The 22,960-nt window shown below is 54.3% G+C and overlaps 1 protein-coding gene across 1 annotated transcript; it reads left to right on the forward strand.

The window, feature by feature from the left end:
- Nucleotides 1-604: 604 nt before the first annotated feature.
- Nucleotides 605-20,969, forward strand: ATPAF2 (ATP synthase mitochondrial F1 complex assembly factor 2; the record flags this gene model as incomplete). The annotated part of the gene is made up of 8 exons (XM_080713928.1): nt 605-737; nt 11,373-11,417; nt 11,619-11,764; nt 14,105-14,202; nt 16,003-16,083; nt 17,513-17,625; nt 18,047-18,162; nt 20,832-20,969. The coding sequence occupies 8 exons, from the start codon at nt 605-607 to the stop codon at nt 20,967-20,969; spliced, it is 870 nt and encodes a 289-aa protein (XP_080570054.1).
- Nucleotides 20,970-22,960: the final 1,991 nt, after the last annotated feature.

The following is a 22,960-nucleotide window of genomic DNA, read 5'->3' on the forward strand; positions in this document are numbered from 1 at the left end:
GGGTCCCCCGGAGCCAGGGCTGGGGGAGGGGGAGAGGAACCGCCGCCGCCGCCGCGCGGGAGCCGAGGAGGGTGGCGGGAGGGGCGGGGCGCGCACGCGCGGGGCGGGGGCGGAGCGGGCACCACCCGCCCGCTGCCTGCGGACCGAGCGCTCGGGCCGCCGCCGGGACCCCGGGAGCCGCGAGCAGGGCCTCCCCGTCCGGAGCTGGGTCCCCCTCCCCACTGGCCCTCGCACACACACACTCACTCACACACCGCCCCTTCCGATTGGCTGCGGAGCGCCGGCGGGGCGGGAGCAGGCTCGCGCGGCGCTCGCGCCCATTGGTCGGCGGAGCGAACACGTGGCGCGGCGCGGCGCGCGCGGCCCTCTGGGACTTGTAGTCTCCTTCGCGAGGCGCGGCCCGCAGGGGGCGGGGCCGAGGCGCGTTTGTGATGCTGATTGACTGAGGGGGTGTGCGACGGCGCGCCGTAGGTGTCATGGGGAAGATGGCGGCGTCCAGGCGAAGCTGAAGGCTCCGGGGAGGTTTCCGTACAGTCCCCTCGCGGCCGGGGGGGATCCCTTGGCTCAGTTGGCGGCGGCTCTCGGGTCTCGCGGCGCGCGTGCGATGTGGAGGAGCTGTCTGCGGCTGCGGAGCCCCGGGCGCCGCCCCCTGAGCTGGCTCCCCGGCGAGCCCACCGCCATGGCGCGCCGCGGGCCAGCGTCCCGCCGCCCGGCCCGCGCCTACGCACCCCCGACAGGTGAGGCGGGGACCAGTTACCTGTTGGCCAGCGGCCACGCCGGTTCGGCTGGGCCGAGGTCTGGGGACACGAGGCTGCGCGGCCAGCGGAGTCCGGCTGCAGGTAGCGGCGCCAAGTCCAGACCTGGGCAGAGATGGCCGAGGGGCGCCGCGCAGCCTCCGGCCCCGGTGGCATTTCTCCAAGCGTGTATGGCTTTCCTGAAAGAGGAGCAGGTGTCCTCCCTGTTCTCAGTCGGGGAAACTTGGGCTCGGGACCAGGACTTCCAAGGTCACAGAGCAGACAAGGTTAGTGGAGGGCGGGAACTTCGGGCCTTCGGGCCTCCTTCCCGCGCGCCTTTCAGCCTCTGCCACAAGCCTTGCCTTCTCTGGATGGAGCCTTTGCTCTTCAGTGAGCCCGGGCACCTTTGTCCACCTCTGACTGTGACGAAGCCTAGAAGGACGTGGCGCTTGCATTGCTCCTGGACAGGGATTTTTAGTGTAAGAGCCGGAGTGACTCGCCGCATTCAATGAATGAAAGCAGTTACACGCCAGGCTTGGTGGCGCACCGCCTCTGATGCCTGAATTTGGGAGACTGGGACAGGAGTATCACAGGTCTGAGACCGGCCTCAGCAATTTGGCGAGGCTCTCGGTAACTTAGATCCTGTTTCAGAATTTAAAATAGAAGCCGGGGTGGGGGGAGGCGCAGGCTTTCAATCCTAGTACTTGGGAGGCTGATCCAGGAAGATCGCAGGTTCCCGGCCAGACTCAGCTACTTCGTGAAGCCTTCCACAACTCAGTGAGACCCTGTTTCGAAATAAAGAATAAAATATAGGGCTGGGGGTGTGTGTGGCTCGAGGGTAGAATGCCCCTGGGTTCCACCCTCAGTACGGCAAAAATGAATGAATGAATGAATGAATGAATGAATAAACAAAATAAAATAGGGGCTGGGGGTAGAGATCAGAGGTAGAATGCCCCTGAGTTAAATTGCCAGGACCACCCTCCCCCCCCAAAAAAAGTAGTGGCGCTCAATGAGTTTGTGTTGGGAGCAGGAGGCACAGTGTCTTCTGCGCAGGTGAGGCCCCCACCTGCATGACGTTTATTGTCAGATGCTGAAGGTCACATGATCACGATCAAAGATACTGCGATGAGGACGTACAAAGAAGCATCTTCGTACTCTCATCTCGGGGGATGCTCAGGTCTAGAAAGGGTCTTGGGTTCAAAGGACATTTATTTATTTATTTTATTTCGCGGTCCTGGAGATGTCCCCCCCAGCCTTATTTTTTTATTTTTATTTTTATTATTTTTATTGGTGCATTGTAATCATACATCACACTGGAATACAAGACTTGAGAGGATATACAAGCACACATCATCCAATCAGCCCTCATCCGGCCCCCATCCCATTCCCTCCCCCTCCCTGGATCCCATGCTTGTTTGGTGATTAACTTTGATACATATGTTTATGTACCTCCTGCGTTTTCAAGAGGCTCCATTTATTTTTACTCTTTATTTTGAAATAGGGTCTCACTGAGTTGCAAAGGGCCTCACTGAGTAGCTGAGACCAGCCGCGAACCGCGATCCTCCTGTGTCAGCCTCTCAGAGGGCATTTAAGCTGGGCCTTCCGTAGACAAGGAAGAGTTCAAAGAAAGAGCGTGTCAGTATCTCCAGCATATCCAGAGGTGACCTCAGAGTACGAAAGGCCTAATTGGAACACTGCCTGCTTTCGGGCACACAGAAGTGAACAGGCAGTTTGGTGCTGTGGCAGGAGAACAAATGGGGGGCCCGGGGGTGGCTGGACCTCCCAGGTACTGTCTGTCATCTTGGACCTGTGACTACTTCATTTCCTTCAGGGAGCAGAAGCACTCGGTTGCCTGTGAGGTCCTGCTGGCTGTTACGCTGCATACTTTTATACAAGTGGGGAATTGGATTGCAGCGGGGAACTGAGGTTTCACCTATCGGGCTACGCGAAGGGCCTGGAGGGGGGCCAGAGGAGCCAGTAAAGAGAATAAGAGCATGGTGGTGCACACCTGTACTCCCAGCTACCCAGGAGGCTGAGACAGGAGGCTTACTCGAGCTCACGAGTTGAAGGCCAACTTGGGCAACATAGTGAGAACCCATCTCAAAAAAAAAAAAAAAAAAAAAAAAAAGGAGCCAGGCGTAGTGGCACACAGATTGTCATTCCAGCATGTGGGAGGCTGAGACCAGAGGATCATGGTTCGCAGACAGCCTCAGCTACTTAGTGAGGCCCTTGCAACTCAGTGAGACCCTGTTTCAAAATAAAGAAGAAAAAGCCGGGCGTGGTGGCACACGCTTGTAATCCAAATACTTGGGAGGCTGAGACAGGAGCAGCGCAGGTTCGTGGCCAGCCTCAGCTACTTAGTGAGGCCCTAGGCAGCTTACTGAGACCTTGTTTCAAAATAAAGAATAAGAAATAGGGCGGGGGTGTAGCTCAGTGGTAGAATGGCCCTGGGTTTAACCTCCAGAGTTCCACTAAAATAAAATAATATAAAATAAGATAGGATCAGGGCTCTGAGGTAGAATGCCCCTGAGGATAAGTCCACAGTAACACACACACACACACACACACACACACACACACACACACGGGATGTAGGAATGGATGAGTAAGAGCAGTGAGAGGGAGGTATATAGCTCGTCTTATGTTGCACAAACTTTACCAGTTGCAAGATTTGTGGGTGTCTTTGGAGCGGTGGAAGGTTAAACCCAAGAAGGTTTCCTCAGACTGCATTTGACGCCTTAGCAATGGCTCTTCTCTCCTCTTCATCAAGAGGAGAGAAGGAGCTGGTAATGGTGCTGCATAGCCTGTAATCCCACTACTCTGGGAGGCTGAGGCAGGAGGATTGCAGGTTCGAAGCCAGCCTCAGCTACTGAGTGAGGCTCTCAGCAACTTAGTGAGACCCTGTTTACAAATAAAGTATAAAATAGGTCTGGAAGTGCAGCCCGGAGGTAGAAAAACCCCTGGGTTTCACCCCTATTACCACATATACACACACAAAAAAAAAGCTGGGCGTGGTGGTATATGCTAGTAACCTTAGCATTTGGGAGGCTGAGACAGGAGGATCGCGGTTCGAGAACAGCCTCAGCAACTACTACTTAGTGAGGCCCTTTGCAACTCAATGAGACCTTGTTTCAAAATAAAGAATAAAAAATAGGGCTGGGGGTGTAGCTCGGAGGTAAAATGCTCCTGGGCTCCATTCCCAGTTCAAAAAAAAAAAAAGGAAAGAAAGAAAAGAAAAGAAAGAAAGAAAGAAAGAAAGCAAAGCCAGGAGTGATGGTGCACACTTGTAATCCTAGTACTTGGGAGGCTGAGACAGGAGGATCGCAGGTTCCCTGCCAGCCTCAGCAATTTAGTGAGGCCTTCTCCAACCTAGTGAGACCGTGTTTCAAAATAAACTAATAAAACAGGGCTGAGAGTGTAACTTGGAGGTAGAAAGCCCCTGGGTTCCATCCCCAGTGCCACAAAAGCCAGGGGGTGGGGGCTGGCAGTGTAGCTCTGTGGTAGAGTGTACCTGGTTCAGTCCTTAGTAACACACACACACACACACACACACACACACACACACACACACACACACACAGAGGGGAGGAAGGAGCAGTGCGTGGTGGCCCACATTTGTAATCCTAGTACTTGGGAGGCTGAGACAGGAGGATCTGAGTTCGTGGCCAGCCTCAGCTACTTAGTGAGGCCCTCTGCAATTCAGTGAGACCCTGTTTCAAAATAAAGAATGAAAAATAGGCCCAAGGCAGGTGGTGCCGCACGCTTGTAATCCCAGCATTCCGGAGGCTGAGACCAGAGGATCATGGTTTGAAGACAGCCTCAGCTACTTAGTGAGGCCCTCTGCAACTCAGTGAGACCCAGTTTCAAAATAAAAAGAATTAAAAAAAAAATAGGGCAGGGGGTGTAGCTCAGAGGTCGAATGCCCCTGGTTTCTATCCCCAGACCCACAAAAAAAAAAAAAAAAAAGAAAAAAGAAAAATAGGGCTAGGTGTATAGCTAGGAGGTAGAATGCCCCTGGGTTCCATCCCTAGTACTGCAGAAAAAGAAAGAAAAAGTAAAAGAAAGAAAGAAAAAGAAAAATGAAAGAGGGGAAAGGATGGATTGGAGAAAGGGCCCTCGAGGTGTTGGAAAAAGAGATGGTACCCAAGGAGACCTGTGTGAGGCCACTGTGGCCCCGTAGCTGTGGACCAGCTTGCCGACTGTGTGGAGGGGGAGGTGTTTGTTCTACGGCAACAGCATATCTGCCTGAATGCAAGCGTGACCCGGGCGTGTTGGTCCACGCCTGTAATCCCAGTACTTGGGAGGCTGAGACAGGAGGATCGCAGGTTCAAAGCCAACCTCAGCAACTTAGGCCCTGTTTCCAAATTAAAATCAAACAGGGCTGGGGTGTAGTTTGGAAGTAGAATGCCTCAGCGTTCGATCTGCAGTACTGACAAAATCAAAACCAAAACAAAACAAAAAAACAGGCCTGGAAGTCTTGTCTCTGCCTCTTTTTTCTTTTTTTCTTTTTTCTTTGTGGTACCAGGGATTGAGCCCAGGAACATTCTACCTCTGAGCCACACACCTAGCCCTATTTTATTTTTATTTGGAAACAGGGTCTTGCTAGGTTGCTGAGCGCCCCCACTACTTGCTGAGTCTGTCCTCGAACCTGTGATTCTCCTGTCTCAGCAGTACTGGGCGCCCAGCTCTGCTATGTGTAAGTTGTTACCCAGACGAGGCAGCTTCTCAGAGTCCTTACCACCTCACAGGCATCCCTGTTCCGCTGTTCTCCTAGGCTGAGATGAGAGATGTGGATTAAGGGAGATGGTATAGTGTGTAGACCAGGGATGATCCAGGGTGTGTGTGTGTGCGTGTGTGTGTGTGTGTGTGTGTGCGTGTGTGTTGGTACATTATAGTCTCACATAATGTAAACAATGTTGGCCATGACACACATGGACAAGGTCTTGGTGCCCCCTCCCTCCAGGGTGGTTCTTTTTTTATTTTTATTTTTTGCGGTACTGGGGATGGAACCCAGGGGGGCGTTCTACCTCCGAGCTACACCCCCCAGCCCTATTTTTATTCTTTATTTTGAAACAGGGTCTCACTGAGCTGCAAAGGGCCTCACTAAGTAGTACCTGAGGTTGTCCGTGAACCGCGATCCTTCTGTCTCAGCCTCCTGAATGCTGGGATGACAAGCGTGTGTACCACAAGCATGTGGCCCTCAGGGTGTTTTGCTAGTAAAGTTTTATTGGAACACATCCACCCTCATTCCCTTAAATATCATCCGTCTATGGCTGTTTTTTTTTTTTTTTTTTTTTTGAGTGTGTGGTACTGGGGGATGGAACCCAGGGGCTTTTCAACCTCCAGGCTGTACTCCCAGACCTATTTTATACTTTATTTGGAAACAGGGTCTCACTAAGTTGCTGAGAGCCTCATTAAGTAGCTGAGGCTGGCTTTGAACCTGCGCAATCCTTCTGTCTCAGCTTTCCATGTGGGAGGATTACAAGCGTGCGCCACCACGCCCGGGTATAGCTGTTTTCACTACAGGGGCAGAGCTGAATTGCAATGGAGACCATATGGTCTGCACAGTCTAGAATACAGGCTGTTTTTTATATTTATTTATTTATTTTGCGGGTCTGGGGATGGAACCCAGAGGCATTCGACCTCCGAGCTACACCCCCTGCCCTATTTTTTATTCTTTATTTTGAAACCGGGTCTCACTGAGTTGCAGAGGGCCTCGCTAAGTAGCTGAGGCTGTCCGCGAACCGCGATCCTCCGGTCTCAGCCTCCCGAATGCTGGGATGACAAGCGCGCGCCACCATGCCCGGCTCAGACCTTTTTATTTTTAATTTTGAAATAGGGTTTTACTAAGTCGATGAGGACCTTGTCAAGTTGCAGAGGCTGGCTTCGAACCTGCAGTTTTCCTTTCTTAACCTCTCAAGTACTGTAATCACAGGCATGGGACACGATGTCCTGCTCAGGAGAGTTGGTGGGTTGGTTGGTTTTGCAGTGCTGGGGATGGAACCCAGGAGCACTCTACCTCTGAGCTGCACCCCCCAGCCCTGTTTTATTTTTTATTTGGAAATAGGGTCTTTCTAAATTGTAGAGGGCCTCACTAATAGCTGAGTCTGGCTTTGAACCTGTGATCCTCCCGTCTCAGCCTCTCAAATACTGGGATTACAAGCACCACCATGCCCGGCGCAGGAGAGTTTGTTTTTTCCTATGATACTAGGAATGGAACCCCTCCAAACCTCCAAGCTACACCCCCAGCCTATTTTATTCTTTTTTTAAAAAAAAAAAAAAAAAAAAACAAGGTCTCACTAAGTTGTGGAGGGCCTCACTAAGTAGCTGAGGCTGTGCGCTAACCGTGATGTTCCTGTGTCAGCCTCCCAAGTACTGGGATGACAAGCGTGCGCCACTGTGTCTGGCTCAGGATAGTTTTTGTTTGTTTGTTTGGGTTTTTTGTGGGTCTGGGGATGAAACCCAGGGGCACTCGACCTCCAAGGCACACCCCCTGCCCTACTTTTTATTCTTTTTTTTTTTTTTTTTTTTTTTGGTACTGGGGATGGAACGCACGGGCATTCAACTTCCGAGCGACATCCCCTGCCCTATTTTTTATTCTTTATTTTGAAACCGGGTCTCACTGAGTTGCAGAGGGCCTCACTAAGTAGCTGAGACTGTCCGCGAACCACGATCCTCCAGTCTCAGCCTCCCAAATGCTGGGATTACAAGCATAGGCCACCAGGCCTGGCTTGAGGACGTCTTTATATATTTGGACTAAAGAATTTTGATACCTGAAAATAGCTGGTCTGAGCTGCCCGGGGATAGATAGATTTAGAATTTTAGCTTTAAATTTAAAGTCCACCAGATGGCACTATTTTCAAAGATAAAAATGTTGGGACAGTTTCAGCATTTCCACTATTTGGTGCACTGTGGGAATTGTAGTTCCTGGAGCTTTTTAGTCTAAAGGAACGGCCAACCCGTAAGTTGTGACTAATAGATCACCCACTGGTCCACAAAGACCGGGACAGGAATATTATAGGGGGAAGTGACACCGAAAACTACTAGTTTCTTTATATAAATTGAATCAACTTCACAGGGAAAAGGGACCCAAAGGACATTAAATGTCCATTTGGCGCTGTGTGGGCAGGTTTTTAAAGTGTTTCTGGCTTATCTAGCCTGCTTTCTTGTGGCCAGCTCTTTATTTAATTTTGTGGTACTGGAGATCGAACCCAGGGGTGCTCTACCAAAGAGCTATATTCCAGTTCTTTTTATTTTTTACTTTGAGACAGGGCCCTGCTAAGTTGCTGAGACTGGCCTCAAAGCTACAATCCTCCTGTCTCAGCCTCCCAAGTACTGGGATTATAGACGTGCGCCACCACGCCTGGCTATGTCCAGCTCCATGTGTGCGCGCGTGTGTATGTGTGTGTGTTTTACAATAGATGGTCTGTAAAAAGGAGTAATTTGTACTCAAAAGAGACCCCCGTTCCTCAGGATCCCACAAAGCTTCATGTTTGTTTTGGCGTTGGTGGGGTTCCTGTCGACGCTGAGTAGCCCTGTATTCACCGAGCACACGGGACTTCACGGGCTCCCCGGGGTCTCGGGGTCTGTCTTATGTGACCCGTGATCTTTTTTTTGTTGTTGTTGTTCGTTTTGTTTTGTGGTGGTACTGGGGTTCCTGGAAGCCCTTCTTCCTCCGGGCTGCACTCCCAGACCTATTTTATATTTTATTTGGAAACAGGGTCTCTTACGCCAGCGCGGCTGGCTTCGAACCTGCGCGATCCTCCTGTCTCCGCCTCCCGAGCGCGGGGATTACAAGCGTGCGCCACCACGCCCGGCGTGACCCATGATCTTTGAAGGCTCTTGGGTCCCATCAAGTGAGTCACACAGAGCACATCCTTGTCGCCTACATGAACCCCTTTCTTGGCCCATTTGTCCTTCGTACTGTGACTTATAGATCGCCAGTTTCTCTCTCTTTCTTTCTTTCTTTCTTTCTTTCTTTCTTTCTTTTTTTGTATTAGAGATTGAGCCCAGGGCCATTTTCATTTTACCTCTGAGCTCCATCCCCGTCCCCGGCCCAGTTTTCTTTTTTTTTTTTTTTTTTTTTTTTTTTTTTTGTGGGTCTGGGGATGGAACCCAGGGACATTCGATCTCCGAGCTACATCCCCTGCCCTATTTTTTATTCTTTATTTTGAAACTGGGTCTCACTGAGTTGCAGAGGGCCTCACTAAGTAGCTGAGGCTGTCTGTGAACCCCGATCCTCCGGGTCTCAGCCTCCCAAATGCTGGGATGACATGCGTGCGCCACCACGCCCGGCTTTTAATCTTCATTTTGAAACAGGTCTCACCAAATTGCAAAGGGCCTCACTAAGTAGCTGAGGCTGGCCTTGAACCTGCGATCCTCCTGTCTCAGCCTCCCAAGTACTGGGATGACAAGCATGTACTTACCATACGGCATGTACTAGGGATTGAACCCAGGGCCATTCTACCTTTGAGCTATACCCCAACGCTGGATTTTTTTTGTTGTTGTTGTTGTTGTTTTTTGTTTTTTGAAACAGCATCTCACTAAATTGAGAGCCTTACTAAATTGCTGAGGTGGGCTGCAAACTTACAATCCTCTTGTCTCAGCCTCCTAATGACTAGAATTACAAGTGTATGCCACCACACCCGGCTTCTTCCACCTCCAAGCTGCACCTCCAGCCTTACTTTGTTTTCTGTTTTGAAATAGGGTCTCGCTGTTTTGCCGGGGCTGTCCTCACTAAGTAGCTGAGGCTGGCCTCGAGCCTGCAATCCTGCTGCCTCTAGTCTCCCGAGTACCGTAATTACAGGTATGCACCGACGCACTTGGCTCATCTCTTCCCGTTACTCTGTTACGGCAAAGCTGGCCAGCAAAGCAGAATACAACAGGTGAAGCTCAGCCACTCGGCAGCTTTAGGGGGCCCGTCCCGTACTGTTAGTCCGTCCCGAGGGCCGTTTCCTGGGCCGGGTGGGGCGCGGTGCTCGAGTACTCAGTGGCGAGTGGCGCCCTTGCCTGGCACCTCTGCTGGTGCAGAAAGAGCCTTCCCAGCGCCCAGAGCTCGTTGCCGCTTCCTCCCTGGCTGGCTTTTTTTTTTTTTCTTTTTCTTTTTCTGGTGGTCCTAGGGGTAGAACCCAGGGGCTTTTCTACCTCCACGCTATCCTCCCAGACCTATTTTATATTTTATTTGGAAACAGGGTCTCACTAAGTTGCTGAAGCTGGCCTCAAACCTGCGATCCCCCCGTCCCAGCCTCCCAAGTACCGGGATTACAGGCGTGCACCACCACGCCCGGCATCCAGCAAGGGTGTTGACAAACTGTTTCATTCATTCTCGTGTGTGGTGGGAAAACACTTGGGGCCTTAACTTTGAAGTGCAGCCGTGGAAATACAATTTGGGGTCCTCTGTATTTAAGCATTAATGATGGCAAATGAATTTTATGCAAATAACTGATATGGAAAACAAAAACTATGTTTACTTTATTTATTTATTTATTTATTTATTTATTTATTTATTTATTTATTTATTTATTTATTGTGGTCCTGGGGATGGAACCCAGGGGCATTATACCTCCAAGCAACACCCCCAGCCCTATTTTTTAGGCTTTTTCTTTGTTTGAAACCGGGTCTCACTGAGTTGCAAAGGGCCTCGCTAAGTAGCTGAGGCCGTCCGCGAACCGCGATCCTCCCGTCTTCGCCTCCCGAACGCTGGGATGACAAGCGTGCGCCACCACGGCCGGCTGAAAGAATATGTTTAGAGTGAAACCAGATGCCTCTTCCCCTACCACGCACACACACACACACACACCAATTCTCTGGAATTTTCTTAGTTTAATGAAAACACTGGGCACAGATTTTTCCTCTTCTTGAAGGAAATGTTTGGAGTTCCTGTTGAATACACAAGCAAGCTGGTTAATTAGGTTAATTAACTGGAGAGCGAGGGTGGGAAGTGCTCTTGGGAGCTTTACTTTCTGCCTGTGTACCGCTCACATGCACACACACGTGTACACACATTCGAGAGTCCCGCTCACCAGTCTGTGTGTGGGCTTGGTAATGGGGTAGAACCCAGAGGCGCTCTTTCTCAGAGCCACACCCCCAGCCCTATTTCAGTTTACAATCGCTTGCTAAATAGCCTCGAACCTATGATCGTCCTGTCTCAGCCTCCCAAGCACTGGGATTACAGGCGTCCGCCACCACACCTGGCCCCCTCACCCCTTCTTAGAGGCATTAGTCTGGCCTGAAGTGGGACTCTGGCTTTACCCCGTCGAGATGCCAACCTCAGATGGCGCTAGCCTGGGGCAGCGGCGGGGAGGCTGCTGGGGCATGTGTAGTTATTAAAGCAGAAGGTGTGGGGAATCTGTCAGGTCACACAGTCTGCAGCTCTGGGAGAGGCCTTTGATGAGATGTGCCCTTGGGCGTGAGGACTGGCGGAGGCAGGACCAGCGCGTCCCGATCCTCCCTCGTCCCTCCCCCAGCCTCAGTCAGGAGCTGCTGATTACCCGGCGCGGCGCAGGGCCGACCTGGAGCGGTGATATGAAAATCAGGCCAGTCAGTCGGCGTTGGCAGTAATGGTGCGCGCTGGTCTTGCCGCCTCCTGAGCCTCTTGACGTTATTTTAAACCCCCCTCCTGAAAAATCTCTCTTACAGAAAGGAAGAGGTTTTATCAGAACGTCAGCATCACGCAGGGTGAAGGTGAGCCCCTGAAGCCTTGGCTGCCTCCTGGCGCTTGGGGAACGGTGGGCCGCGCGTCGTCTCCGCGGGGCCGCGGCGAGTCTGCCAGCTCTGTCGCTCAGGCTCAGGGACTCGGCGTCTTTGTCGCGTGTGGCTAAATATAGGCGCGGTCAGTCCACCCCGCTTCACGGCCCCTGAGAGTTTTTCATCTGCCCCTCCAAGGTGGCTTTGAGATAAACCTGGACCACAGAAAGCTGAAGACTCCCCAGGCCAAGCTGTTCACCGTCCCCAGCGAGGCACTGGCCATCGCCGTGGCCACCGAGTGGGACTCCCAGCAGGACACCATCAAGTTCTACACGATGCACCTGGTAACTAGAGCCCAGCGCAGACCGCCCTGCCGCCGGCCGGGGGGGCTTCCTAGGCTGCCTGGCAAAATCGTCCACTCCTCCAGACTGCAGCCGAGCTCCGGGAGCGGGAGCTCCTGTCTGCCCGGGCTGCGGCACACGCTCCCGTGAGCAGGCCGCACTCCTTCCCTCCCTGGCTGGCCCGGGCGCCTGCAGCTTCCTCTGCAGGAGACGCCACCTGGGCAGGACAGAGGTCACCTTTGCCAACCGCCCAGCGCTCGCTCTCTATGGCAGCAGCTGGTCATTCGTTCCCGCAGCACGTAGACAGTTTGTAAGGGCCCGTTTTGTGTCTGCACGTTTGTTGTCTGTCTCAGCCACTGCCTGGGAGGACAGCGGGCAGGGGCCGTGTCCGTTCTAATCCCCAGCCCTGGTGGGAAGTGTAGGTGGCGCCCAGGCAGTGCTGCTTGGATGCAGGAGCCGAGGAGGCAGTAGGTGGATGAGATGAGGAGGACGCCCCGCGGAGCCGGCCCACAGCCTCCACCTTGCGACCGTGGGCAAGTCGCTACCCCTTTCCGAGCCCCGTGTCCCCTATCTGTCCCAACCCACGGAGCTGTGATCCGAATTGGGAAGCAGTGATGCGTAGAAAACCCTCAGCGCCGAGGCTGAGACAAGAGGATTACAGGTTCGAGGCCAGCTTGCGGTAACTTCGCAAGACTCTGTCTCAAAATAAAAAACTAAAAGCTTGGGGGTAGAGCTCAGAGGTAGTAATGCCCTAGGATCAACCCCTAGCATTGCCAAAAACAAACAAACAAACAAACAAACAAACAAACAAACGGGGTGCGATGGTGCACAGCCGCACTCCCAGTACTTGGGAGGCTGAGACAGGAGAACGGCAGGTTCAACGCCAGCCTCAGCAACTTAGGAAGACCCTGTTTCAACATCAAAAAGGAAACGGGGCTGTGTGTAACAGCTCAGAGGTAGATCACCCTGGGTGGGTCAATCCTGGTGCCACAAAACCAGGGCGGGCCTCAGCCCAAGGGAGTGACTGGCGCATGGTATGGTCATTGCTGTGCGCAACCGGACACATGAACCCGCATCCTCCTGCCTCAGCCTCCCAAGGAGAGCTGGGATTACAGGCCTGTGCCACGGCGCCCAGCCCGAAACCTTTTTTTCTTTAGAAACCTATTGTTGCCGGGCGTGGTGGTGCACGCTTGTGATCCCCACGCTCGGGAGGCAGAGACAGGAGGATCGCGCTGGTTCAGAGCCAGCCTCGCTGGCTTAAGAGACTCTGTTTCCACATAAAAATGTTAAAAAATAGTTCTGGGAGTGTAGCCCGTGGGAGTGTATACCAGAGGTAGAAGGGCTTCCAGGAACCCCAGTACCACCAAAAAAAAAGAAACCTATTGTTGGCCAGGCGAGTCTAGAAAAATAATCCTGCTCCCAGTTTGGGTGATTTTCTTTCTTTCTTCCTCCCTTTCTTTCTTTCTTTTTTTTTTTCTTTCTTTTTTTTTTTTTGTGGTACTAGGGATGGAATCCAGGGCATTCTACCTCCGAGCGACACCCCCAGCCCTATTTTTTATTCTTTATTTTATTTTATTTATTCATTTTTGTGGTATTGGGGGAGGAACCCAGGGCCTCTTCTACCTCTGGGCTACACTCCCAGACCTATTTTATACTTTATTTGGAAACAGGGTCTCACTAAGTTGCTGAGGGCCTCACTCAGTAGCTGAGGCTGGCTTCGAACCCGTGCGATCCTCCTGTCTCAACCTCCCAAGTGGGGGGATGACAAGCGCGCGCCACCACGCCCGGCACCTCTCTTTTTCTTTTTTATGGTACTGAGGACTGAATCCAGGGGCATTCAACCTATTTTAATTTTTGAAACAGGTCTTACTGTGTTGCTAGGAGTCTCCTCACATTGCTGAGGCTGGCCTCAAACCTGCAGTCCTCCTGTCTCAGCCTCTCAAGTACTGAGATCACAAGTGTGTGCCACCACGCCCAGCTGGGAGAACGTATTTAATCTTGCTGGGCCTCTGTGTTCACGTTTCTGAAATGGGCCTTACAGTCGTACCTGTTACCGATTCGTTGCGAGGATTAAATTAGACACAGCACAGCCTGTTAGGAGAGAACATGAGATCTTGGGGAACTACTGAGTCCCAGAGCTCACTCAGAGCTTCGGGCACAGCGCCCGGCTGGTGACACGCCCAGCAGACCCGCTGCTGCCGGGCTCTGAAAACGCCTCAAGTCCAGGGCTGCGCCGCGCTGCCTGGTTGTCACCCCTGTCGTGTCCTCCGCAGCGTCCTCGGGAAAGCAGGACCTTTGCCTGGGCGCAGCGGGCGTGACGCGCGCTTTCTGCTTCTGATTCAGACCACCTTGTGCAACACGTCCCTGGACAACCCAACGCAGCGCACCAAGGACCAGCTGATCCGGGCGGCCGTGAAGTTCCTGGACACCGACACCGTCTGGTAACTGGCCTTTAGATGAGCGGTCCCCAGAGCTGGGCTCGCCCCCCGGGCTGATTGGCCTCATTTGCCCAGAGAGTTCTGGGTGGAGGAAGAGGCAGGCCTTTTCTGGGGCCGCATGAGGTGGAGAGGCAGCCTGCTTGACATCGGCTCTGCAGAGCCTGGGGAGGCCAGGCCTGCTGGTGTGCACCTCTAATCCCAGTATCTGGGAGGCTGAGACAGGAGGATTGTAGGTTCGAGGCCAGCCTCAGCAATGTAGTGAGACTCTTAGCAACCTAGTGAGACCCTGTTTCAAACAAAACTTAAGCCGGGCGTGGTGGCGCACGCTTGTAATCCCAGCATTCGGGAGGCTGAGACCGGAGGATCGCGGTTCGTGGGCAGCCTCAGCTACTTAGCGAGGCCCTCTGCAACTCAATGAGACCCTGTTTCAAAATAAAGAATAAAAAAATAGGGCAGGAGGTATAGCTTGGAGGTTGGATGCCCCTGGGTTCCATTCTTAGACCTGCAAAAATAAATAAATAAAAATAAAAAGGGCTGGGGGTGTGCTTAGAGGTAGAATGCCCCGGGTCCAATCCCAGTGTCTGTCCGTCTGTCTCTCTGTCTCGCTCTGTCTCGGAGGATATCTCAGGCCACCAGAGCACAGGTGCCCCTGGGCTGATGGAGGCGCTCACCCCTCCTTGAAGGCTCCAGGACCCGGGGTTCACTTGCCAGGTCCCAGCAGGCCCCCATCCCATTGACTTCTGCCCCGTAATAGGGTCTCGGCTGGGCATCCCTGGCATTGCAGAGGGCAGTGGCAGCTGGCGCCTCCCCTCCTGTGCCCCTATTCTGCCACTGACTATCAGTGACAGGGAAGGGACGTGGAGGAACAGACACACCGCGCTGTTCCTGGGTCATCTCAGCACCAGCAGAACTGTGTGTGTGTGTGTGTGTATGTGTGTGTTACTGGGAGTTGAGCCCAGGGGCATTCTCCTCCAAGCTACACCTCCGGCCCTTTATCTTTTGTTTTGTTTTGGAGATGGAATCCAGGGGCTTTTTCTACCTCCGGGCTATACTCCCAGACCTATTTTATACTTTATTTGTAAACAGGGTCTCACTAAGTTGCTGAGAGCCTCACTAAGTAGCTGAGGCTGGCTTCAAACCTGTGCGATCCTCCTGTCTCAGCCTCCCAAGCAGGGGGATTACAAGCGTGCGCCACCACACCCAGCAGGCAGAGCCTTTTCAGTCTCCCTCAGGCAGAAAGGGGCTTCTTGAAAACCCCAGGGGTCCTGATAGGAAATGAAGGAAGGCTGGCCCACGTGGGAAGGAAGTGGACACGAAGAGCTCTCTTCCCTCCTCCTCTGCTCCCAGGGCGTAGGACAGGGCAGGAGGGGCCTCCACCCACTGCCCCTCTCAACAGCCCAGCCAGTGCCCCGGGGCTCCCGTCCCATGAGGCTTTGCAGCTTGTGTCCCTCACCTGACTGTCTGTGTGTCTCTTGATCCAAACAAGTGGTGCGGCCTGGCTCGCGGGTTGCCACCTCAGATGGGCATCGCGCCGTCCGGAGCGTGGTGTCTCTGGAGGGGAGGAAGGCGGTGCGGTTCGTGGCCTGCTGGCAGAGTGTGTGCACGGGAAGTGCCGTGGGTCAGTGCCCCCATCCGGCCGAGGCCCGGGCCCGGGCCCGCCACACTTTGCCAGCCACTGCCTGCGGGACCAGGTGGGCACGGGTTGGTGGCGGGAAGCTTTGGCCATTGCTTTGTCTTTTTCCTCTCACTGAGTGAAGGAATTGTACTTTTTTATTAATGAAGGTGATTTTTACAATGAATTAGCTACAGGGTGGAAGAGCCAGAGACGTTAGTGGAACTCCAAAAGAACGAATGGGATCCGATCGTAGACTGGGCCGAGCAGAGGTAAGAGCGCAGCCCGCCCGCCCGCCCGCCCGACCGCAGGGCGCCCGGGGCCTCAGCTGGCCACCCGAGTCAGAGCATGCACGCCACCTCGGGGAGAAACGCTCCTCCAGTTCAGCTCACCACCCAGTATGGAGCTCTCGCCCCGGGCAGGGTCAGCTCAAAAGCACGGCGGCCCAGGCCCCTTCCTGCAGAGGCTCAGGGCGGCCATGTCGGTTGGCGTTGAGCTCTGCGGCTTCGGGCAGTGACTCACCTCCCTGGGCTTCCTTTTCCTCGTCTGGTGATGGGGCTGATCGCTCCTGCCCTCCCCGAGGCTGTGAGGAGTAAGGGCATTGATACGTGTGGCGCCTCGCGTCCTGCACAGCACACAGTATGTGTGCACATTTGGGCAGTTATTTTTTATCGGTGCCACAATTAGCACACTAATAAATAAAATCACAGACTGGCCCAGCAGACAGGCGCGCACACCGAGGAGTCGGGCAGCCCTCTGCAGTATTACAGCGCGGCCTTGGGGTGTGAGTGGTTTGGAGGAATCAATGATGCCGATATTCTTCCTTGACAGGAAGATTCTTGAGTGTAAAATTGAACAGACTATTGAAGTGGTGGCAAAATAAATGCCATTTCTAAGGGGAATGTGAAGGGCAGGCGTTCGTGGCCCTGCCTTATCCACAGTATTTATAAGCCTACCTGGAGTGAGTGAGTGCGTGCGTGCGTGCGTGTGTGTGTGTGTGTGTGTGTGTGTGGCAAAAGGCCCTCACTAAGTAGTCGAGGCTGTCCTTGAACCACGAAACCACAATCTTCCTGTCTCAGCCTCCCAAATGCTGGGATTATAAGCGTGCGCCACCACGCCTGGCTTATTCTTTATTTGGAAACAGGGTCTCACTAAGTTGCAGAGGTCTCACTAAGTAGCTGAGGCTGGCCGTGAATCGGCGATCCTCCTGTCTCAGCCTCCCAACCAAGTACAGGGGTGACAACGTGCGCCACCCCGCCCGGCCTCTACCTGCACTTTTTTTTTTTTTTTTTTTTTTTTTGTGGAACCCAGGGGCTTTCTACCTCCGGGCTACAACCCCAGCCCTATTTTATAATTTATTTGGAAACAGGGTCTCACTCAGTTGCTGAGAGCCTCACTAAGTAGTTGAGGCTGGCTTCGAACCTGTGCGATCCTCCCGTCTCAGCCTCCCAAGCGCTGGGATGACAAGCGTGCGCCACCACACCTGGCTCTACCTGCACTTTTGAAAGAGGTTCCAGGCCAGCGAGTTAGGTCAGGAGAGCACATGGTAGCAGTTGCTCCTAGAGTCCCCAAGACTCGCCCCTCGGCCAGTACTCCGAAGGGGCGCGCACGCTTCACAGTTTGGGTCTGGGTTTCTAGTCACACACTGGGCCGCTCCGGGGACACAGCGCGCAGGGTCAGACCGAAGCCTTTTCCTTTCAGGTACGGCATTGAGATCGGCTCCTCCACCAGCATAATGGGACCCAGCATTCCTGCTAAGACACGGGAGGTGCTCGCCGGCCACCTGGCCTCTTACAACATGTGGGCCCTACAAGGTACGCGCGCGCTTCCGCGGGCCCGAGGTGGCTGGGTGCAGCGGCTCTACCCCGCGGGGTGCCCGGCCCTCGTGCCAGCCCTTCACCCTCGCTCACACCCTTCCAGCAGCAGAAGTCTCGAGGCCGAGGCTCGCTGGCCTGGCTGGCTCTGTGCTCATCTGTGAAGCAGTCCTGGCCGGGGTTTGGGGGAGATCCTGGTTGGCCAGGTTCAGGTCACGCGCCCGCTCGGGGCGCACGGAGACAAACTGGCCAGGGAAAGCCCACATGCTCGTCCAGAAACCCCAGGTGTTCCGGGACGGGCGCCATGCCCGGTGCCCGGTGCCGTGGGCTGCGCTCCCCCTCTCTTGGAGGGCTGTGGACTCAGGGCGAGGCTGCAGCGGCTGCTCTGCTTTGGGTCCTGACGTGGCTCGTGTCCCCGCAGGGATAGAGTTTGTGGTGGCCCAGCTCAAGTCCATGGTGCTCACGCTGGGCCTGCTGGACCTGCGTCTGACGGTGGAGCAGGCTGTGCTGCTATCCCGCCTGGAGGAGGAGTACCAGGTGAGGCGCCTTCCCAGGGTGCACAGCCTCATGGGGCGCATTCCCAGGGCGCACAGCCTCATGGGGCAGGGGAGGTGGCCAAGCGGCCTTTTGGTTTATTTTTTATTTTGGTACAGAGGATTGAACCTGTAGGCATTTTATTTCTGAGCTACACCCTGCCCCTAGTCGTGTTTTATTTTTTATTTTGAAATAGGGTCTTGCTAAGTTTCCTAAGGACCTCACTAAGTTTTCCAGGCTGGCCTCGAACCTGCAGTCCTCATGTCTCAGCCTCTGAGCACTGGAATTCCAGGCACGCACCACCACACCTGGCTCAGACAAAGACAGGCTCATGCTCTTCCTCCTTCTCCTCCTCTTTTTCCTTCTTTTCTTCTTTTTTGGTACTGGAGCTTATACCCAGGGTCATTCTACCTTGAGCTACACCCCCAGCCCTTCTTCTTACTATTTTTTAATTTGAAACAGGTTCTCACTAGGTCACGAAGAGTCTTGCTAAGTTCCTGAGGCTGGCCTCGGCCACGCGACCCTCTTGTCCCAGCTTCCCAAGTACTGGGATTGCAGGCGTACGCTGCCGCGCTCAGCTGACCTTTGATATTTTCGCATATAGTCAGAAACCATAACTAAGGAGCAGTCAGTGTATTGCCGGGCTAGTGCTGTTGCTCAGTGACTAGCGCTTGCCTCGCATGCTTGGAGCCCGAGGTTCCATCCCCAGCGCCAAAAGCAGAGCTTCAAAAGTGCCCAGCTCTCCCCTGACCCCTGAGCTCCCTTCTCGGTGTCTGATCAAGTGGATCTGTGCTCAGCCTGACTGTGAACATGGGGAAACTGAGGCAGGAGGCCCCACCTCTGGAAGCGCTCCGGCCGGGCTTCCAGGCCAGATCTGGCTGCCTCGGGGACAGAAGCCTTCAGCTCCCGCTCTGCACTGGGAAGTCCTGGGAGACGGAGCTCCGGAGCGCGCTCAGCGTTTGTGCCCCGACCTTCATCCGGCCACAGGGGAGCTCGGGGTCGCCGCTGCGTGTACGCGGTCGGCTAGGTTTTGCCGCGCCGTGGCTTGCAGTTCTCAGCACTGGAGATGGTGGCGGTCCTTGCAGCCTTTTTGCTCTTGGTGATGTTAGGCTTCCAGCCTCAGAAGGTCCATTGCCACGATGAGTCGGTTCCTGGCCCGATGAAAACCTTTTCGGAATCCTTCATCTGCTCGGGAAAAGGCCAGGGAACAAGCCGTGTCTGCTTGCCGTTCTCTGCCGTCGCAGCCAGGTTCATGGAAGGGTGTGGCCCGTGGGGGTTGCGAGGCTGCTGGGGAGCCAGGAAACGCGGCGTCCCGCGGCGTCCCGTCCGCGCTCCGCTTTTTACCTCTGGGCCCCAGCCGAGGTGTCATCCTCTGATCCTTGGTTTCGATCCTGCACAAAATGAGGAATAGCCTGGATTATGGGTGTGATGGTATAAACAGAAGGTAGAAATGTCTTTCACAGCCGGTGTGGTGGCACATGCCTGTCATCCCAGTACTTGGGAGGCTGAGACAGGAAGATCGCAGGTTCCAGGACAGCCTCAGCAACTTAGCAAGACCCTGGTTCAAATTAAAAACTAAAATAGGGTTGGAGGCGTAGCTGAGGGGTAGGACATCCCTGGGTTCAATCCCTAGCACCACAACAAACAAAACAAAATCACCTTTCACTAACCTATTAGTTAGTAAACTGAGAGCAGGCAGCCAGAAACGCAGACCGCCTCTGCAGCCTGGCAGAGTGTGAGCTCCTGTGTGCGCCGGCGCGGAGCAGGGGGTCTGGCTGGAGTTGCACTGGTGCCTGGGGGTCCTCCCTCTAGTTTTCAGAGTCCCGGAGAGACTGCAGGGCAGAGGCCTCCGTGGGGCCGCTGCTCCCCGGGAGTCAGACGCAAGCCACCTGCGGCCTTGCTTGGTTTACTTCTGCGTCCACGTGGAAGCCCGGGCAGCCGTGCTCAGCGACGCGGCTCGGAGAGGATGCCAGCGCGGCGCCGGCCTAGCGCCTGAGGCTCTGGGTTTGACCCCCGGCAACACACACAGGGAAAGGAAAAGAAAAAAAGGGTGACAGTTCGCAGGCTGCCTCATGCTGGCGTCCTAGAAATGTGGGATAAGGGGCAGGCCATCTCGGAAATGAGTGCGTGCGTGCTTGATCGTATGTATTTACTGTGGATTGAACCCGGGGTCTCGCAAAGTTGTGAGGCCGGCAGTCCACCTACAGTTCATCTTTCTCAGCCGCCCAAGTACTGGGATAACAGGCTTGCGCCACCACGCCCAGCTAGGGCATGCGCTTTGGGGCCAGCCCATCTAGTCACGGGCAACCATTGGCCCAGGGCACCCCCCCAGGCCATCCCTGCCCCAGAGCAGGGGCATGCCCTGGCCACCTGGCTGCCCTTTTCTGTTCCAGTACTTGGGATTGAAGCCAAGGGCCCACCACTGAGCTACAGCGCCAGCCCTTTTTTATTTTATTTTGAGAACATCTTGCTAAGTTGCTGAGGCTGGCTTTGAATTTGCAGTCAGCCTGCCTCAGCCTCCGGAGTAGCTGGGCTTACGGGCGTGCACTGCCACGCCTGCCCACCTGGGGCTCTCACTGGCTGCCCTCGTGCACGTCCCACCCGCTGCGTCAGCCCCGGGGTGGAGTGGAACGAGGCCCCGCGCCCAGCTGCTTCCCCTGTCCTCTCCGCAGATCCAGAAGTGGGGCAACGTGGAGTGGGCCCATGACTACGAGCTGCAGGAGCTGCGGGCCCGCACGGCCGCCGGCACCCTTTTCATCCACCTCTGCTCCGAGAGCAGCACCGTCAAGCACAAGCTCCTGCGGGAGTGAGTGGCCCCCGCGGCCTCACCTGAGATGCCCGGGTGCAGCGCGGCTTCCGGAAGTCGCCCCCCAGCAGTGCGAGCCCAGGGGAGCTGGACAGTGACTTCTCTGGACCCTGACTTGATTAAAAACCTCTCCTCTACCCTGGAAGCGGGTCGAGTGCATTCCCATCCACGTCGCCACCTTTCTCCGCGCTTGTTTGCCTGGGTCTTGTCAAGGTGAATGGCTCATCTCCCACGGCACACTTTGCTATCCGCTGCCCGTGGTTGGAACCTGGTGCTGGGGAAACAGTCAAGTCGCCAACAGACAGACAGACAGACGACGGCTCCATCTGTGTCTGCCTCACCCGAAGGCGTTTCCTCCCATCTTCATCAGAGGATCTCTGGAAAGCGAGTCCTTCTTGCTTCTGTTCCTACTGTTCTAGGAAAAATTATTTCCTCTTGAAAATAGAAGCCAGAAGCCGGGCACAGTGACGCACGCCTTTCATCCTAGTGCTTGGGAGGCGGAGACAGGACTGCGGGTGCGAAACCAGCCTCAGAAACTTAGGCTGTCTGCAACCTAGTGAGACCCTGTTTCCAAATAAAAAATAAAAGAGGGCTAGGAATGTGGCCCAAAGGTAGAAGCCTCTGTGTTCCATCTTCAGTACCACAAAAATAAATAAAAATAAAATAGGGCTGGGGTGCGGCTTGGAAGCAGACCACCCTGGGTTCTATCCCCAGCACCACACACACACACACACACACACACACACACACACACACACACTCTCTCTCTCTCTCTCCCTCCCCCCCTCCCTCCCTCCCCTGGGGTCCTGGCAAGGTCACCTGACATGCACGTGCTGCTTTAGCGTGGACTGGGAGTGTCCCCTGATGGTTGTGTGGAGGCTTGGTCCCCAGGGTGGCGCTTTGGGAAGTGAGGGAGCCGTTAGGAGGTGTGGCCTCCTGGAAGGGCAGGTGTGCCCTCGAGGTGAGCGTAGGCCCAGCCCCTCCTCATCTCCTGCTTTCTGGCCATGAGGGGACACTGTTACCTTGACGTCCTGCCCCACCACCGGCCAACAGCAGGACCAGCACCCTGGTGACACCTGTGAAAACGAGCCCAAAGAAACCTTTTATATCCTTGGGGGATCTGGAGGGACTGAGCCCGGGGGCATGCTACGTCTGACCCACACACCCAGCCCTTTTAATTTTTATTTTCTTTTGATTGTTTATTTTGGTGGTACTGGGAATGGAACCCTTCTACCTCCAGGCTACACTCCCAGATTTTTATATTTTTATATATTTTATATTTTTTATTTGGAAACAAGGTCTCTTAAGCCAGCGAGGCTGGCGTCGAACCTGCGCGATCCTCCCGTCTCCGCCTCCCAAGCGCGGGGATGACAAGCGCGCCCCCGCGCCCGGCTTTATTTTTCATATTTTTGAAACAGGGTTGTTGAGGGTCTCACTAAGCTGTCGAGGCTGGCTTCAAACCAGTGATCCTCCTGTCTCTGCCTCTCAAAAACTGGGATTACAGGCATGTACTCCCATGCCTAACTTTTTTTTTTTTTTTTTTTAAGAACAGGGGATTGTAATCCCAGTACTTGGGAGGCTGAGGCAGAAGGATTGCACCGGTTCGAAGCCAGCCTCAGCAGTTTAGTGAGGTTCTCAGCAACTTAGTGAGACCCTATTTCCAAATAAAAAATATAAAAAATGGATATGGGGGTATAGCTTGGAGATAGAAGGCCTCTGGGTCCCACCCCCAGTACCCACACACACACACACAAAATAGGGAAAAGGTAGCCAGGTGTGGAGGTGCACGTCTATAATCCATCCCAGTATTTGGGGGTTGAGATAGGAGGGCTGCAGGTTTGTGACCGACCTCAGCAACTTAGTGAGATCCTGCTTCAAAATACAAAATAAGAGCCGAGCATGGTGGCACACGCTTGTAATCCCAGCATTCGGGAGGCTGAGACCGGAGGATCAGGGTTCGAGGACAGCCTCGGCTACTTAGTGAGGCCCTCTGCA

The sequence above is a fragment of the Muscardinus avellanarius genome, assembly GCF_963383645.1.
Source record: "Muscardinus avellanarius genome assembly, chromosome: 16".
Taxonomy (NCBI): Eukaryota; Metazoa; Chordata; class Mammalia; order Rodentia; family Gliridae; genus Muscardinus; species Muscardinus avellanarius.